Source organism: Spermophilus citellus (genome assembly GCF_964194105.1).
Source record: "Spermophilus citellus genome assembly, chromosome: 4".
NCBI classification, from domain to species: Eukaryota; Metazoa; Chordata; class Mammalia; order Rodentia; family Sciuridae; genus Spermophilus; species Spermophilus citellus.
In genome coordinates, this window is record NC_138185.1 from 34255561 (window position 1) to 34276229 (window position 20669).

Below are 20669 nucleotides of genomic sequence, written 5' to 3' on the forward strand. Positions count from 1 at the left end.
TTTATGTAAAATTTCCAAACAGAAGGTGAGTAGGCTTCAGACTAAAGTTTTCAAAGGTGCCTAGCATAGGGGATATGGACAAAACTATAACAAAATATATCAATGTGAAATTCATGAAATTAAGGCCAAAGTTGCTGAAAAATTCCAGAGGTACTTATACAAAATAGAAGAAAGACCACATAACTATTTTTCAGATGATCAATCAGAAAAGGCTTCAGACTTCTTAACATTATACTGGATACTGAAAAATAATGGACCAAATTTCTGAAAGAAAAAACTTTTCAATCTAGAATATTATAGCCAACTAAACTAACAACTAAGGGTTCAAGTGTAATGCAGCCATTTTTAGACATGCATTGTTTGAAAATTTTAACCTTCATGAACCTTTACTCAAGAAACAACTGATAAATGTATTCCAACTAAAATAAAATGGCAAACTATGAAAGAGGGAGACATGGTATGTGAAAAATAAAAGAGATTTAACAGAGAATATAATAAAGAAAATGGAAATTGATCAGTTTACAATGGAGCAAGTTAGAAAGCTCCAAGAAACACTTTTAGAAGAGACTGTAAATCAAAGAAGAGTTGTGTTTGAATATATTCCAAAGAGGTCTAGATAACTGGAAGAAGTTTGGAGGTGGACTAGATATACATGCAAATAAATTTTGCAAATGACAAACAAGACACTTATTAACTTCAGGAAAAATTAAAAATTGTGCATGAAAAGAAAAATAATTGTTGGGTATTCTACAACTCACCTCTGAATAGATTTCATAGTCATGACAATATAAACACTGAATACTTACCTAACTATAACATAACTGTGTGTTTTGCAAGTGGAGATAAAGAAAGATCAATGCCCTCATCTTCTGTGGTGGAAAGTCAAAAACTAGTAATACCAGCATATTATTTTGAGATATAGAAGTAAAAAACAAAAACATTAGCTGGCACTTTTTTTATTACACACTGACTACTCCTTATCCTTTTTTCCCCCTTCAATTCATCAGATAAGAGGGATCAGGGTCAAGGATAAGAGAGAACTAATCCAAAAAGTTCTTCTAGATCATTCATTTGTTTTATTCTCTAGAGCTCCCTTTTCTGGAAACAAATTTTCCTTATTCTTAATTGTCCCTAAAAACCCATGAGATAGCTCCTGGTTTAGAGAAAGCATTGGATTAGCCCATATCTCAGTAAATATTCAAGGACCCTTGTCTTGCACTTGTAAGAATGAACTACATGCAGCCAACTGTCCCTGGACACAGTGCAGTGTAGTTAAAATGTGATTTAAGTTCTCATTATGTCACAATAGAATTTTGAGTTTGTGTCTTCCTGAATACTTTTAGGAGGGCATCAGCCAAGTCTCAACCATGATATGTTTCAGGGAAAGGAGAAAACCAGAAGGAGGGAGGATACCATAGATGGCCATGATAGCTTTGCAGAACTGCATAATATTTGAGAGTTTCTTAGCAGCAAAGGTGTTGCTGAAGAATGAGGAGACATAAGACTGCCAGGAACCATCATTTGGTCATACCACTTTCCTCTGTATCTCTTTAAAGATGGTTTCTTCCCATATGAGTCAGATGTGTTTCCCTTTTGCAACACCAGTTTCCTTCTTCATTGAACACTTCTTTTGAACAGCTTCATAGACCAGTATTTTGTTCCATTCCTTGAGGGATTTATGTTTTTCATGCTTTGGCTTTAAGTGGTTCAGACAATATGTATGCTTATAAAGACATTTAGGTGACATTATATGAGTGACATGACAAATTGAAAGCATACCGATCTTTAATAAGAACATATGTAAGGGGGTTTATTTTTAGCCTCTGTCAGCTGACCTTATCCTTCTGAACTTCACTTTTCTTCTTCTTGATTTTCTTCCAGAAAATTGTAGCATTGCTTTTCACTGTGGTTTGATGTTACATAATCTCATTCTAATATGTGACATTTCATTTTGTTTTAATTCAACAAGTAATCATCCATAACATATTGGCCTGCTTGAATTCATAGAATGTTAGAGCTAGAGGAAACTTCAGAGTCCATATTCCATATAGTTTTACTCATCTTTTAGTTAGGGAATTTCTTCCCGACCAGTTTTTGCTGGCAGGAGTAGAAGATGAATTTCTTGTGCTGTTACTAATTTGTTTTCCTATCTCAGTTCTCAAGGTTTTTCATTCTTCTGAGCTCCTTAGTGGACAATAAGAAAATTTTAAGCAATTTTGCACATATAGTTCAAGATTAAGAAAAAAAAAGATTGTTTAATTTAAGTCAATGGCAACAGCAATCTTCTAGCTGTAGATTATACAGAATCCAGGGAAGTCCTCTGAGTCTGCTCTCTGTCCCCAAGCCTTTACTAATCAGAACTATAGTTCAGAAAAACTTATTATGCCAAAACATCTGAGTTTTTTCAATTGAGCTCCTAAATCCTTAGCCAACACCTCCAGATTACACACTGACTAGTCTTTATCCTTACTTTTACATTGGCTTTTCTTTATTTTGACTTACCTTTGCCTAGTCATTTCATGCATCAAAAATCTTGAGCATTTGTTCCTTTGTCAACAAGGCAAAGCTCTGGGGTTGAAAATTGGATGCCTGGTTACTGCCTACAGTTGGCAGTCATATTGTATCTGAACTGCCCTTCAAACTCATTCATTGTTTTGATCCCAAATTAGATACTTCTTTCACTGGGCATTTTTAACTTACTTAATGTAATTGTAAACAATCTTCAAAAACACTGACCCATCTAATTCTTGCTTTTTACTGATTCTAATCAATGTTAAACATAAACATAAACATAAACATAAAACATAATATTTAGAATAAACATAATGAGCTATATATATAGCTCAGTGGTATGTAGAAGGTCCTGACTTTTATTCCTAACAGAAAAAAAGGAAAGTTTATACATATTCATATATGTAAATAAAAATATATATATCTGTATATAGTTTAGAATATTGAATAATAAATACATATATATGATTTCTCATAGTTTCCTTTGAAATGGCTTTATCATCTTTTTGGTTTACTCACAAAGTAATTAATAAACTTTGATTCTTTCTTTGTCCTGTGTCAAATCATACTTTGACCTAGACAATACTATCTTCATTTAAGGATGACATTTGTAGCTTGTACACACTCACTTTGTTTTCTGTCTTGCACTATGACACTGTTCACAAGCACAGTCCAGAATCTTTGTCTATATAACCACCCAGAAGTCACTAACAAGAATTGATACTGGCATTAAAATTCCAGTGTCATCTATGCTTTGTTGGCATATAGTTTGTCTTACTTACTTTTAAAAGTTGCTGACCAGATTAAAAGATATTTAATTCCTGCAAAATAAAAGTTACAAATTGACACTCTTCGAGTCAAATCCAGCACCATGAAGATGGTCAGTTAGGTCACACTAACTTCTGCTGACATAGTTGGTGTGACTTTAGAAGGAAAGCACACTTACCAGGGTTCCACTAAATTGGCAGCATAATTCCATATTCCCAGTATGCACATTCATCCTGCAGGCACATTCCTTTCCTTTCCTATTCCTTGAAGACATTGCATTTACTGTCTATCCTCTAAGGAAAGCTGTACTTAGAGATTGAGTTATATGAAATTGCCATTTGCATAGATAGGTTAGCAATACCCAATACTAGCACTTTCATATGATCTGACCATATTAGAAGATAAAACCAAAGAAAATTATGCAGACCTTGGTGATCTTTCCATTTCAAAACAATTTATTTTCTATTTTAAATCATTACAATCATGCAAAAGAAGTGATTTAATCCTGTGTGCAAAGTGTCATGTTAGACACCAAGGAATGACAAAGATATAAATGCACATATGCCTTTGAGGGTGCCCATAATTGGTTTTCATGGTGTGACTGGTCTTGTTTTCTATTAGATTATGAGCTCTTTGAAGGCAGGGACTGAGTTTTATGTGCTCTGTTTTTTTGTGTACTTACCATCTGGCAGGTGTTAATAACTCTTTGTTAAGTGAATAGAAGGTAAGGAGAGAGAAAAGAAGAGGGAAGGAGAGAGGAATGGAGCCTCTAGATTGAGAAGTACCAGACAAGCTGGACTTATCACAGAGAAAAGGAAGACAATGAAGAAATTACAGAGTTTTTAATAAATTTTTACCTTAGTAAGTTTTATACTTCAAACCATTGATTGAAATAGCTTTGGCTCTAGGTTGACTTTTTGGTTTGTTTCCAAAAACCAAAATCATTCCAAATAGATTTCTGCATTTCACCATAAATGTACGATAAACAGGAGTCATAAACAACAGTAATCAGGTGTCCTTTTTAATGGCAGCACGATCAGGGTGATAGATTTGTTAGGTGATGGTTATTTGAAATTATAAACTATATCATCTATTAAAAATTGGTTGCATGCGAATGAACCATTTCTAAAGCATTTTTCCTCTTATCAATATTGAAATTATCAAATTTTACATTTCAGTTCATTTCTAAGCAGTCCATGGTGCAAATAATTTTTCCTACTTAAAAATTTATTTAGAAAGGCATTTCCTTCATTAAGTAGCAACTTGCATCAAAAGAGCCAATACCTAAATTTCTTTCTTCTCTTTTTACTGATGTTTGAGTGATATTAAAGGTGATGTAACTCTAACATTTCCAGAATATGGAAAAAGTAGCCATCAGTCACCTTGAGAAATTTATTAGACATGAATAAATTTTGCTATAACAATAAATTTGCCATATGGTAAATTGCATTAGCCCTGCCATTTATAGATAGCACACTCCTTGATGTGTAATTGATAAAGATTCAACTTTCAGAAATTTAACAGAAAGAATTTTTTTATCTGTATTAAAAGCCTTAAAGTATACTTAATCACTGAATAAGCAATTCCATTTTCAGGAAGTCATCCTACAGAAATAAAGTTAGGTTTAAAGATTTAACTATCATTGGTGAGAATGTGGGGGAAAAGGTACACTCATACATTGCTGGTGGGACTGCAAATTGGTGCAGCCAATGTGTAAAGCAATATGGAGATTCCTTGGAAATCTGGGAATGGAACCACCATTTGACCCAGCTATCCCTTTCCTCAGTCTATACTCAAAGGACTTAAAAACAGCATATTACAGGGACACAGTCACATCGATGTTAATAGCAGCACAATTCACAATAGCTAAACTGTGGAGCCAACCTAGATGTCCTTCAGTGGATAAATGGATAAAAAAAAATGTGGCATATATACACAATGGAATTTTACTCAGCATTAAAAAAGAACAATACCATGACATTTTCAGATAAATGGATGGCATTGGAGAAGATAATGCTAAGTAAAGTCAGCCAATCCCAAAAAAACAAATACTGAATGTTTTCTCTGATATAAGGAGGCTAACTCATAGTGGGGTAGGGAGGGAGAGCATTGGAGGAAGAGATGAATTCTAGATAGGGAAGACTGGTGGGAGGGAAGGGAAGGGGGCAGAGGATTAGCCAGGATGGTGGAATATGATGGACATCATTATACAAAGCACATGTATGAAGACTTGAATAGGGTATCAACATACTTTAAATACAAACAGAAATGCAAAAATTGTGGTATATATGTGGATTAAGAATTGTAATGCAAAAAAAATAGCATTACCTTAGATTAGGTAGAGAAAAGTGAAAGGAGGGGAAGGTAGGGGATGTGGGGATAAGAAAGATAGTAGAATGAAACAGACATTATTACTGTATGTATGTATGTGACTGTATGACCAATGTGATTCTGCAATATGTATACTCAGAAAAATGAGAAATTATATTCCTTCTATGTATGATACATCAAAGTATATAAGTGCATTCTACTGTCATGTAAAACTACTTAAGACAAATTTTAAAAAAAGATTTAACTATCAAAGAATTTAATGCAATATCATTTATACTAATGAAAAAATTATAAACAACTATAATGATAAATGATAATAGACTATTGTTTAGTCTTCTCATAATTTTATATTTTATAAATATATGCATTTATATATAATTATATATAAATATTTATTTGTATTCATATATATAATATACATATTTTTTATGTTTTATACTTTATAAAATATAATTATATATTGTAGATTTTAGATATTTTATCTGTATGGAATTTATTTTCACAAGAAAATATTCTTTATGGGTCACTTAAGAAAAGTAGGTTGCTTAATTATATATGTGCATAAATGTATAAAGTATCTTATATATTAATATTATACAATAATGCATAAGTGTATAATAATATATTAACATCCTATAATATATAATCATAATTATATACAGATATTATATAATAATATAATAGCATATAATACTATATGCTATATATAACATATGCAATATTATATACTATATAACATTATAAATTATGTCAATATATAATATATAATAAAGTCATTATATATCATATATTAATTATAGATGTTATAGATGTGTGTAAATTGGGCATACTAGCATACACCTATAATCCCATAGATCAGGAAGGAGGAGGCAGGAGGATCACAAGTTGGAGGCCAGCTTAAGTAATTAAGTAAGAGCCTATTTTAAAACTAAAAAGGGCTAGGAATGTAACTCAGTGGTAGAGTACCCCTGGGATTCCCTGAAAATTATATGAGTGTAAATGTAACTTCATCTTCATAGAAGAATTATATGCACACTATTTTTTAGAGGGGGATCAGACTTGCCAAGGTTTTTACTTCTCTGAAGAAGGAGTTAGATATGTTCAAAAAGTTTTAAGTTTCCTCTCTGCTTATTGCATTGTCTAGTTTTTCTTCAATGAGCTTTTAAATTAACACAAAACTTTTTCCAACAATTAAAAAAGACATGCTACTGTCCAGTGGTTAGTGCTCATATCATTACTACCTATAAATACACTGTTGTTCTGAGGCTTTGATTACTAAAGTTGAAAAACAAACTGTGGTGATACACCTAGATAGTTAAAGTGGGTTTCTGTATCTATAAAAATCTCCGTGATACTTGAAATTTTTCATGATAGAATTATAAATTTTTAACAAAGGAAAGGATTTTCCAGAGTATGCATTTCAACTCTCATATTATACACATGAAGTAATCAATATTTATAAAAATTAAGTGGCATGCTCCGGAACTTATGACTAATTTTTAGTAGGGTTAATATTAGAACCTGGTTTCTATGCAAATTTTTTACTTAGTAAATTAATTGTCCACTTCATATGAAAAATAATCTCATTTTATTTGACTAAAAATGAAAATAGAAAGATGTGGACAGCAAAAAAAAAAAAATCTCCATGAGAAAGAACTGTCTCAGATGTTTCACAACATCACATTGCACACCTTAACTATGTACAATTTTTATCTGTCAGTTACATCTCAGTAAAAGCATTTTAAAAGCTGAAATAAAAGCATTACCTCAATATTTAGGAATAGTCACCTCCAAAAAGTTACAGTGAAAGAAAAATTTCTAAATCTGAGTTAAAGTATAAGTCATTATTTCCTCCATTTGAAGTAAAATTATTAAAAATATAAAATTTAAAGGCCTCCCCTTTTATGAGAGTTCGATATTTTATTCTGAGAAAAAACTAATTTGTGGCCATTTTTATTTTCTATTTCAGAGAAAAAGATTATCTGAAAACACTTTCGCTTCAATTTTAAATAATAAATTCCCTTGTGCATAGCTCTTATTATAAAAGTAACAAATTCGAAATACAAAATTTTGAAAAATCACCAAAAATTTTATCACTCAGAGACAAGCACTAATAACATTTTGGTGTCTATTCATTAAGGTAATGCTTATTTTTATATGAAACTGTGGCTGCTGCCTTCTACCCTGGATGCCTCCAGAATTTTCTGGGGTGGTGAGTAATGAAAGTAACATGATACCAGCAACCCTTGAAAACAATACATTCACATCTCCTTCCATCTCCTTTCCTCCAGGACAGATATCAGTAGATGGATTTATGCGCTATCTGAGTGGAGAAGAAAATGGAGTCGTTTCACCTGAGAAACTGGATTTGAATGAAGACATGTCTCAGCCCCTGTCTCACTATTTCATTAATTCCTCGCACAACACCTACCTCACAGGTATGAATTCACCGTTTTATGACTGTTACTATTTCAGTAATCTCAAGTTTCTCTTGTTTCAAAGTATAGGAGAATTTTCTTCTACTTCCTCAGAAATGCCTCTGGGAACTCTAGGGTTCCACCACCAAAGTCTCCACCCTTAATAAGCAGCCATATCCCTGTTTGCGAAGCAATATCGCCATTTCTCCAGGCCTAAGTTTTCAAGTCTTTTAAATGTACCCATACCTTTTAGCTTCAGACCAATGGAATTTTGTATAATGGAATCAAATCTTATGTTCAAAGCCACTTACAGTCCCACCTACATCTGTGGGCTGTGTTCATCTACAGAAGAGTTCCATGGCTCTTAATAACTTCTACTGAAGGCAAATTGATTTTGTTCAAGGTGAAACAGGGTGTTAAACAAAAACAAATTGATCTGTGAATAGTAATTTATTCCTGATAGTAAAAATTATAATAAAGCAGGAAAAAACAATTATATGTTTCCTTTATTGATCATAAATTGAATTCTGTCATGGTTTTGGGGAGATCATTAACCCATTCAATCCCAAACTTTTAATTCTTTGAATATTCAAATAAAATCAACAAAGGTACATTAAAATAGGTTGGAAATCATGATACAGAACTTATATACATATAACTATGCTAATATTAGTTAATATTAATATTATTATAGTTATTATATTACAACCTAATTATATTCTTCTTATTATGTATTATATCATTATATTATATACTATGTTAAAATTTTTATAGCTATTCCACACCTGGGACAATGATAAAAAATGGATTACATAGGAAAATACTAAAATATATTTTACATACTTATATACACATAATTTAAACAAACATACACATATATGTTGTCTTATCATAGTTTAGAAATAACAATTTAATATAGATTTTAATTAGCTGAGAATAATCAAAATGCATTTCTTCTAAAATACTTTCTGTATAGCAGATCTCTAGTGGCAATTCTTAAAAAGTCTTTCTAGAAAACCTGAAGCTGGGAGAAAAATAAAAACACCTTTCTAAAACCACATCCCATTCTTGCTTCATACCATCCTCACATATATAAGATAGCCAGATCTAACACAACAGAACTGAAGTCTGGGTCTCACTTGCTATTTGTGTTTTGTAAATGCTCTCCTTGCCATGGGGGTGGTTTTGATGTGTTCTTGGCTCATTGTCCAGGGGTGTATGGTTTGTACTGCAGGGTAGACCACCAGTGAAAATGCCTATAAAGACAAGAGAGACCCAGGCACTGAATAGCCATAAAGGTGTCCATGAAAATTCCACAGGGTTTAGCAATCTGACAACTGATCAGTTCTTTTTAAAAAAAAATTCTTTAAAAGATTTATTCCTTCTGCCTTCAAATGCACACTTTGTTGGTATCAAATCTAGCATTGGCCCAATATCCCATAATGGGTGAAAAAGAACTTAGAAATTATTCTTCAAGAGCAATGTTGCCTCTCGACAGCCAGAATGGGCTATCTCAGAGTGATTGCCCATAATTTGAGACCATCTAGTAAGAATCATATGGTCTGAGTTCTGTAGACATTTGAACTAAACTAGACATTTGAACTGCAATGTACATGTTTTTCATGAGAACTGAAAGGCTTTCAGACTACTTACACCCAATTTTGTTTCAACTGACATTCTCTAGAAAAGCTCTGCCACAAAACTAAATTCATGTTTGGCTCCTCCTAAACTCTATTCTGGTTACTTATTGCTGTATAACAAACCACTCCAAAGGGTGTCCAAAGTTTAGTATCATAAAACAAGCAATATTTTACTTTGATCCATATTCTGTGAATCAGGAATTCAGATAGTGAATAGAATACAGGAGACTGTATGTCTCTGATCCATTGTGTCCTAGTTTTTACCTCAAAAGTGACTGGGAGAAGAAGGGGTGACTCAATTAAAGAGCCTGCTGCTGGAATCATCTGGAGTCTTCTCCATCATATCTGGCCCCACAGCTAGAATGACCCAACAACTAGGTTCAGTTAGGACTAGGAACCCAATTTTTACAAGAGGCCTCACCATGTAGCTTGGGCTTCCTTAGAGCATGGCAACCCAAGGGTAGGTAGGCTTCTTACATGGATGGCAACTCAGAGATGCAAGAACAAGTATCCCAGGTAACAAGGAAGCTTAACTGCCTTTACACTTAACTCCTGAAGCCCTATAATGTCACTCCTTTCTGTATTTGTCTAGAGTCACAATCCCAATTAGATTCAAAGGGTACATAAACCACAGTTCTCAATAGGAAAGTGACAAAGAATTTTCAGTGCTGCTTAAAACTACAACAGGTTCCATAATTTCAGGAGAAGAATGTCCACTTAAACACCCTTTGGATTCAGTTCTTTAGGCCTGCTACAAAAACTGCGGCTCCATTCACATCCAAGCTCATAAGCCTTTATAAGGGATTTTATTTTTCCTTCTTAAAGGTTCTTAATCTTATTTGGTGCCACTGACCTATTTGGTAGCCTATTGAAGCTTATAGACACTTCTCAGAATGTTAAAAACATAAAATAAAGTACCTGGGATTAAAGAGTAAATAAATTTCACTAAAATATTTTTAACAAATATTTAAAAACAATTTTGTGATAAAATAATATGTATCTTTTTAATTAACCATTTTAAATGAGTATAAGCAATATTTTATCATACTTGCCACAATTGGATACCATAGGAAAGTATCTGTGATTTCTACTGGTAAAACAGTCACATATCCTGCTAAAACTACTGTGACTTGTCACCTACATTCATAATTGAAGAGAATTTAAATTTTGTGAAGATGTTATAATTAAAAATGTAACATTTTTTTTCTCATCCAAGTTCATGGAGGTCTGTGAAATGTCAAGTTAAGAAGCTTTATCTTTGACTTGAGAGAATCCAAAGTATGATTTTAAAAACTTCAGCATATAATGAAATCTTGCATTTATCATATACTTACTACAAGACTCAAAAAACACTTAAATATTTATCCAGCTGAATTTTGGATATGAAATTTTGTTTGCCCAAAAGTCACAATGCTGAGTATTTTTATAAAAGTCCTTTTAAGCCCAAAATGCCTGGGAATTGATGCCATGCAACTAAATTGATATATTTATATTCATTACTTTCTGTATCATATAATAAATGAGTCAGGAATATCAAAACAATTGAACAGCAATACCGATTGGATATATATATATATATTCCATTGTTTTCAACTTCTTTTGGAATATATTAAACTGTCCTCTTGAACATCATTATGGATTTAGGGTTTTCAGATTTTGTTTATGTGCATTCCACTACAGCCACTATTCTTTGAAGCTCAAATTATCTCAGCTTTGGCCACTGGGAACCCTTTTTTGCCTCTCAGTATGACCCATGGGTTTTGAAAATTCTCTTGCTTCCTGGCCCATAAATATTTTCAGAGTCACCTTTCTCCTGTCTGCTCCAGACATGGAATCATGTTTCTCCAGTGTATTCTGGATCCTTGTGGGGGAGAGCAAAAATAGTATAAGTGACAGCACTTTTGACCCTGCACTATGAAAGATTATTTCCAGATTATTTCTGTGAACAATCCAAGGAATTTGGGTTGTTGTTATTTTGCTTTTTGCTTTTTAGGGCATGGTTCAGAAAAATATTTTCACTTCTATCTTCCAACTTCAATTCTTGCATTTCCTTTTGCAGTCTTGATACCTAACAAATTATGCAGTTACTCATTTGCTTTATGGATGACATAATAATAGTTCTAAGAAAATTATTCATTATTAATGCAAACAATAAATTATGGAATATAATTCAAATTTCCCATTTAGTTTTTATTTTCAAACTGCATTTCACCAAGGATTTTCAAATTAATTTTATAACAGTCACTAATATGCCCTGTTTTTGTGTGACTTTAGAACCACAGAAGTGATGGAGAATTTTAACATCATTGTATTAGGTTATTTTAAATCTGAGGGTATTAGCATATTATGGATGACAATGCTCAGAAGATAGAGTTTTCCACTATTAGGAAAATGAAGGATTCAGGTTAGGTTTTAAAGAAAGAACTCAAGTAGTTGTTTCCAAATTTCTGTATCTGATTCATTCATTCTGCATGAGATTGCTGATGAATTCTCTATCTAATTATTTAATTTCTAGTAGTATTAAATGTACATATTTTCAAATATTCATTTTGTAAAACTATGTGAACTCACTTAAATTCAATAATTATCTTAAATGATCTTGTTGTAGTTGCTTATCTTTCTCCCTTTTCTGAACTATGTATTATTATACCAAGGTTTTTATTAGATAGATTTGCATAGAATGAAATAAATTCTCACAATATTAACTTGTTCCAGTAAAAGCCAGGCTTTTGTCTTTCTGCAGGGGAATTAGGGAGAATTTCATATAAATAGAAAAAATCCATTAAAAAATGTTAATACGGGCTCTTCAATATGGAAAGCAGTATGGAGATTTCTTGGAAAACTGGGAATGGACCCACCTTTTGTCCCAGCTATTCCACTCCTTGATATATACCCAAAGGACTTAAAAACAGCCTACTACAAGGACACAGTCACATCAATGTTTATAGCAGCACAATTCACAATAGCTAAACTGTGGAACTAGCCTAGTTGCCCTTCAGTAGATGAATGGATAAAGAAAATGTGGTATATATACACAAGGGAATATTACTCAGCGATAAAAGAGAATAAAATCATGGAATTTTCAGGTAAATGGATGGAGTTGGAGAATATAATGCTAAGTGAAGTTAGCCAATCCCAAAAAAACAAATGCCAAAATGTTTTCTCTGATATAAGGAAGCTGATTCATAATAGGGTTGGGAGGGGGAGCATGGGAGGATTAGACAAACTCCAGATAGGGTAAAGAGGTGGGAGGGGAAGGGAAAGGGCATGGGAGTAGAAAAGATGGTGGAATGAGATGGACATCATCACCCTAAGTACATGAACGAAGACAAGAATGGTGTGAATATACTTTGTATACAACCAGGGATATGAAAAATTGTGCTCTATCTATATAATACGAAATGTAACTCGTTCTGCTGTCATATATAACAAATTAGAATAAAAAAATTTTTAAAAATGTTAATACAGACTCTTAAGGTTTTGCCTGAAGTCCTCTTTTGACTTATGGACCAAAATTTGGTTTTACTTCATAAAATCATTGTTTTAATTACAGATAAAACTAATATAGAACTTTGTTTCTTGGGGGCTTTTGGATAAATTTGGACATCTCTGCTATAAAAATTAAAACTCTCCAGACCCAACTGATAATGCTAAAAGTTATAACCAATAGAATCCCAATAGAATTTAGTTGAGTTTTAAAATCATTATCAAGGAAATAAGTACAATTTTATACTTCATGGACATTTTTAAAACAAGTGAAAACTCTATCTATAGAAATCTATTTCACATAAGAGGCTCTCCCTAGAAAAAAAAAGGAAAGGTTTTCTATTCAAATAAGCTATGAAATGCCAAGTGCAAACACAAGTTAATACCTACTGTAGTGTGGATTAAATATAGGAAAAAAGACAGAGATTGACAGTGACTAAGGGGATCACCAACCCTGCATATCCCCTGTCACTACTCTATTTATTTTATTGGAGCACTTTAAGAACTAGAATTTCTGAGAAATTTCACTCTTAATCTAAATGAGGAGCATTTCAATATGCTTGCTGTTTTCTTTTGAGACTTCAAAGGGACTGTAAAAATTAAATGTACAGTATGAAAAACCAATCCATTTAGCATTGCATATTATTATGGCTATTTTTCTGCTCATTATTGCCCCTTGTTGAATATCAAGATGCCCAGAAGGAAAAATAAATCAGATCAATGAGAGAAATATGTCCACAGAAGGAGTTGGGTTTTAATTGCAATGGTCATTTTCAAGAGTTTTAGATGGTCTTGGCAGTATACCCAGAAATGATTATGTTTTAAATGATGATTTTTCCTTGAGGAATCTACATTGATGAATCCAGAAAAAAAGAATCCTCCTAGGACAGAACAATATGTAATCATTTCAACCCACACCTGAGCATCATTTCATACACCAAACTTTTCATGCTCCAAACTCTTTAGGAGATAATGGCTCCATATAAAGGCAAGACAAAGTGGTATAACCTCTGGGTAAATTAGCCTCCTTACTGAGCTTAAAGAAAAAAAAATTGATTTGAAGTTTTAGTTATCCTCAATAGTCTGATGAATTAAATTATCTGACTAAATGTCAAATAATTATGCAACTTCCCTCCTCAGTTATATGTTCTTGGTTGCAGAAAATGTCTAACAATGATTCAGTCCTAGTTGTACCCTTGTCAATCACTCACTAGCTACCCATACTTGGAATGTCACTCATTCTCTTCCTACATATTTCTCCTTCATTATCCTTAGCATATATAACCTTTTATCGTTTATTTTGTATTTAAGTATACAGAGACCTAAGAAAATTAGGTGGTAGAATGGAAAGAAAATGAACTTAGGAAATAAACAGGCTGAGTTTAAATTTATCTTTAATTATGGACTTACCTCCCCGAGCCTTGGTTTCCATATTTATAAAATGAAGATAAATTAGAACAGCCAGGATCCTTGTGGCTGAAAGTAATAAGATATTATCACATAATGACTTAAAGATTAAGGAATTTATTACCTCACCCATAAGACTTCCAGAGGAGGAGTGGTTGAAGGTTGGTTAAATCAAGAATTCATTAGTGTCATTGAACACCAAGGTGCTTTCTTCTTTGTCCTCTTTTGGTTTCAAGATGACTGTATACCCTAAGTGTCACTTTCCTACGAACAAAGATCCACATGTGGCATAAGGAAAGTTCCAATCTTGTGTCCCTAAGATTAAGAAAAGTATCCCTGGAGGTTCTTAAACACCTCTCCTGCACCCCCACCTAGTATTCTTTCCTTGATGCCCTATTATATATTCTCCAGAATTATACCACAGAGCAAAAACCGCTTTAGTCACTACCATGAGCCATGGAAGTTCCATGACCGCCTCAAAAGATTCTTGATTTACTCCATGAATGGGAGAGATAAATTTAGGATTGATCAGATCCTAAATAGGATAATCAATTAGTAAAAAAAGGAAAAAGAAATAAGAGAAAGAAAGGATGACCAGAAGTGTATAATCAGGATGAGAGTTTGAACTGCTAAATAAAAACCTGCTGTTTTATTTTTACTTGCCTCCCTTCGTAGATGCTGAGGTAAGGGCGACGTCTCATGTCATTTTTATTTTTTCATGTCATTTTTATATCCCAGAAACCTGTATTTTGCCTCCCACAAAAAAAAAAAATGTGTTTGGGGATATATATATTTGTATGGGGACCATCCCGTGATCAGTAAGATACATGCTTAACATTGTTTTCTCAAGAGTGGGAATGGATTTAGACCCTTCCCCACTTTCTCAACTAAGGCATCACCTAACAGTTGGATCTATGTTCAAGAAATTTTCACGTGTTCTCTGGGGCCGATACTATGGAAGGGAGAGTCTAGATCAAAATGATGCCTCTAGGATTGGTCAAGAGAAACAATACAGTCTCATATTTTGAACTGCTTCCATAGGTGTAGCTGTGAGATTATATAATTGTCACAGAATGGAAAGCAAGGAGAAATAATCCTCATCTCCCATTATTGAAGGAGACAATGTATATTGAAAAAGGCCACTGAGTTAACAAATACCTCACATTCTCAACTTTCTTACCCTGGAGGTTGAAAAGAAGACAGCAACTGTTGATAAACATGAATGTAGGCAATTATTCATTAGCCCTTGCAAGATAAGAAATTTCTCAGAAGGCTTTGTTAATACAGAAATTGTTATTTCCAATTTCCTGGTCTTTTCTCTCACTGGATGCCTCTGGTAATCTGAGACAAAGCTCTAGTGAATGTAACCAGCTACCAAAAATGAGTTTAGTCAAGTGAGAAGTCACAGAGCTGTGACTGGAGGCAGTAATAGGAATTAATCTGAGATGGAGCTTCAGCTCCAAGTTCAATCATGGATTTGGAATGTATTCCAGAGGGTGTTCACAGCCAGGCAGAGATGATGTCAAATGCAAGTTTCAGAAATACCAAGGGTTGAATGACTCATGACACATCACAGTCCCAACCTCTTGGCAATCCCTGGCCCCAGAAGCTACATTTATTGAATCAAGTCAAATGGAAATATAGTCAGTGGGTTGGGATGTAATAAAGAGAAGCTAAGAATTTTAGGAAAGAAAAGTAAAGCCAATTTTGAGTCTTTAGGCAGAAAAGAAATAATGGAGATTGTTAGCACTTATATAAAAAAAATCTCCTTAGTGAAGTTAAACATACAGGGAACTTTATGTACATTTCAAGGAACAGGAAAATTCTGGATAAATATGGGTCTTCCTACAATAGGCTTTCTTTTGTAGACTTCCATTTCTAATAAAAAATTATTAATTTTAAGAATGATCAAAAGGATTACCTAACTAACTGAATTAATTTTGGGCCAGTGAAGAGAACATAAGGACTAAAAAACCCAATAATCAAGATCAATCCTAGAGAGTTGCTTGGCAATGTATGTTCAAAGTTCTTAAGAGGCAGAAAAATATTGGATGAATAATTCAATTTCTGAAAATTTTGCCTACAAAGAAGCAATGATCAAATATGCACACAAACAGAAATTTAAGAGTATTTTTTAAAAAAAGAATGGTCAACAAGTTTATCTTTGAGGGATTCTGTTAGTTTTACATGTTGGACAACACACACATACACACACACACACACACACACACACACACACGTACTAGATTTTTTAGATGTTTTTTGCATTTCACAAACCCAACCCCACACTTTACCATGCCTTTCAAATATTGACTGTTCAGCCATCAAAGTGTATATCAAATTTCTTCTGATTATTGTTTAAATGACAAAACAAAAAAAGAAAGAAAATTGCAAGCAAACCCAAATAATTGTTTCCAGAAACTCTTGACAGAACATTCTAGTATTGGTTAGGTCTTTATCTACTTTGATATACCATTTACTCTAATTTAGCTTCTAAATCCATGACAACTTCCCTACCATTCAATGAAGGCTAAATAAAATAGACTCAGAAATTGCACCATGTGTAGCAGTGTTGGATTACAAGGTTAGTAATAACCTTTTCCTGGACAGCGTACATTCAAAAAACATCTGCTCTATTTTTTAATACCAGTGCAGTTTTTTGCAGGCACAAACATTTTTAAGTGTTAACTTGGTAATTATTTAACTTCTTCACTTTCTTTGGTTAGGATAGCCCTCCCTGAAGTTTAGAAATAACATAATCTTTTCCCTTTTGGTTCCATTGTTCCCTTGCCCCTTGATGCAGAAAAGACATCTGTACATTTTTGCAATGACAATAAACTTCAAGACAATTGTAAATAGCAAATGGATTATCTAGCATTGGAGAACTTTCTAGGTTGTTTTGTCAGCATTTCTGTTTTGCAAATACACTGTGCATTTAAAATGCCCTAATTGTTTTTTCTTACAAGGGATTCTGAAACCTACTTCATCAGTCTTCAGCTCATTTACCAGGGCTCCATAGAACTCAAGAATGTCATCCTTTTGTTATGCTGATAGTTGAGTGTTGTGACATGCATATAAAACCAAAATTAACCAGTAGACTTAATCTTATTTTCTTTCTCTTATGAGTCTCCACAGAGCCAATATTGTCCATTTCAAAGTCATTTTGACAGTTTTCATCAACATGTCATGAGTCAACTGGCTAATAAAAAAAAAAAAAGACATGAAGGAATCTTATAGAGTATGAATTAAAAAAAAAAAAAAACACTTTAATAGGGAAAACCAAAGACTTCAATTTGTTTGGTAATGTGTTGCCTCAAAAGTTATTTAGTATTAATCTTTTAAAAACAATTTATAGTGGCATTAAGAAAACTGTTCATTTCTCTTTTAAAATTTTGATTTATTTATTCTAATTAGGTATGTATGACAGCAGAATGCATTTTGATTCATTTTACAAAATTGCAGCACAACTTTTCATTTCCCTGGTTGTATCCCATATAGCGTCGCACCATATGTGCAGTTATACAGGTATCTAGGGTAATGATGTCCATCTCATTCCCCATCTTTCCTGCCCCCATGCCCCCTCCTGTCCCTTCCCCTCCACTTTGCCCAATCACAGTTCTTCCATTTTTCCCATGCCCCACCCCAATTATGGATTAGCATCCACTTATCAGAGAGAACATTCCATCTTTGGAAGAAACCTTTGATTTCTTAAGTGAAAAAGAAGTAGTTTGTCTGCCCTCTGTATTCTAGCCCATAGACCTCAGGTGCCTTGATTGTTATGATTCTCATAACTTCACATGGGTATTTCAGTTGTGTTCACTGAACCTCTTAACTCTGATGAAATTTACCTATTTTTTCCTTTTGTTCCTTTGTGCTATTGTTGTCATATCTACAAAATCCCTGCCGCATCCAATTCTGTGGATTCACCTCCACCTAGGAGTTTTATGGTTTTTAGCTCTCACAGTTTTGGAATTTGATCCATTTGATTTGTTGTTTATAGTTTGAAATAAAGATCCAGCTTCATTCTTTGCATGTGGCTGTCCAGTTATCCTGCCCAGGCCAATCATTGAAAAGACTATTCTTTTCTGCTTTCACTTGTCTATCAACTCTTTTGAAAGCCAGATGACCGTATAATGGAGGTTTGTTTAGGACTCCCAATTTTTTTTTATTTTTGATACTGAGGAACTCGACCACTGAGCCACATCCCCAGCCCTATTTTGTATTTTATTTAGAGACAGGGTCTCACTGAGTTGCATAGGACCTTGCTGTTGCTGAGGCTGGCTTTGAACTCAAGATCTCCTGCCTCAGCCTCCCAAGGCACTGAGATTTCAGGCCTGCGCCATTGCACTCTACAGGACTCTCAATTCTATTCCATTATATCTATCCTTATGATAGGACAGTTGCTTTCTACAGGTTTGTAGTCAATTTTTAAGTTGAGAAGTATGATTCTAACTTTGTTAAAAATTTTCAAAATTATTTGATTAACATGAAGTTTTGAATCAGGTTGTCAACTTCTGAAAAAAAAAAAGATAAAAAGCAGAGTGGGGGGCTAGGGATATAGCTCACTGGTAGCATGTGGATAGCCCTGGGTTCAATCCCTGACATGCAGAAAAAGAAAAGAAGAGAAAAGAAAAGAAAATGCCGGTGGGATTTTGATAAGAAGTGAGTTCTATAGATCAACTAAGGGAGCAGTATCTTCTGTTCCATGAACAGAATTCTGTATTTTTTTATTTTCCAGCTTTGGAAACTCGGGCAATTGAACTACTTTGTGCTGTTTTATATTTTAAATAAAATAATGAACATTTTTTAAAGATTAAATATTTGATACATTTAAGGTCCAAAGACCTGTTATTGACACATGATAAGCTCCTAAGAAGCATGTGTCCTTGTTATTGTTATGATGCCCTCCTCTCTGTACTCTCTCTATTCTCTCTTCACCCAACCCAGTGCTAGGGATTCTTGATTGTACTCAGCTCCCTGGTATGTTAAGGCAGAAGGGAGGCTGAGAACAACTGTTCCAGCTTTTCTTTTTCTGTGTGAAAGTGGGACTGAACTCAGGGCCTCGCACATGCACACGTTAGGATAGTAGTCTACCTCTAAACCACATCCCCACCCCCTTTTAATTTCTTTTTCCCTCTTGAACAGTCTTGCTGAGTCGTCCAGATTGGCCTCGAATTTGTAATCCTCCTGCCACAACCTCCTGATTTGCTGGGATGACAGGCATCTGCCACTCGCGCCCAGCTGCTACAGCTCCTAAACACTTTGTTTTCCAACTGTTAAGAGAGCCTTTCTAGGAAGCACGACTCACTATCTTGCTTGATTCATGAGATTCTGGGGTTTGTTTTGTTGGTGTGTTACAGCTGGCCAGCTGGCTGGAAACTCCTCTGTGGAGATGTATCGCCAAGTGCTTCTGTCTGGTTGTCGCTGTGTGGAGCTGGACTGCTGGAAGGGAAGGACTGCAGAAGAAGAACCCGTCATCACCCACGGATTCACCATGACGACGGAAATATCCTTCAAGGTAGAGTGGCTAACAAAGGGAGCCGGGGAGACCTGAGTCCTTTTGGAGAAAACTTCCTCAGGTAGAAAGTCCCAGTAATCACAATAACGTCTCCATAGGCTATGAGTCATCTTTATAATATCACAGGTTAAAATTAAGCAGTTTACCCATGGTTAATTGGCATCAGGTGAATGGATGCATGCTAGTCAAACTCTAAGGAAACTCTTTTTTTTTTTTTTTGGTATTGGGGATTGAAATCAGAGATCTACCACTGAGCTACATCACCAGCCATTTTGTTTTATTTTGTTTCGTTTTTGAAACAAGGTCCCACTAAACTGTTGAGGGTCTCAGTAGGTTACCAAGGCTGGCCTGGAGCCTGGATTGTGATCTTCCTGTTTTAGCCTACCAGTTCTGGGATTATATGCATGTGCCACCACGCCTGGTTCTGGTAACAGTTTTATAATGAAAAAAAAAATCTTTTTTTATGGCCATATTTGGCATTAGTATTTCTTTATCACATTTTATTTTATTTGTTTATTTATTTATTGGCACTGGGGATTGAACCCAGCAGCACTTCATCACTGAGCCACATTCCCAACACATTTTTCTTTT

The 20669-nt window shown here is 34.0% G+C and overlaps 1 protein-coding gene across 6 annotated transcripts in view; it reads left to right on the plus strand.

The window, feature by feature from the left end:
* PLCB1 (phospholipase C beta 1) overlaps window positions 1–20669 on the plus strand; it is a 718158-nt gene that overhangs the window by 524248 nt on the left and 173241 nt on the right. For all 6 annotated transcript variants that reach the window (XM_081292670.1, XM_081292671.1, XM_081292672.1 and 3 more), the window contains 2 exons: window positions 7902–8048; window positions 19921–20078. In XM_081292670.1, the coding sequence (XP_081148796.1) occupies window positions 7902–8048; window positions 19921–20078 (305 nt within the window). The remainder of the gene's footprint in view (window positions 1–7901; window positions 8049–19920; window positions 20079–20669) is intronic.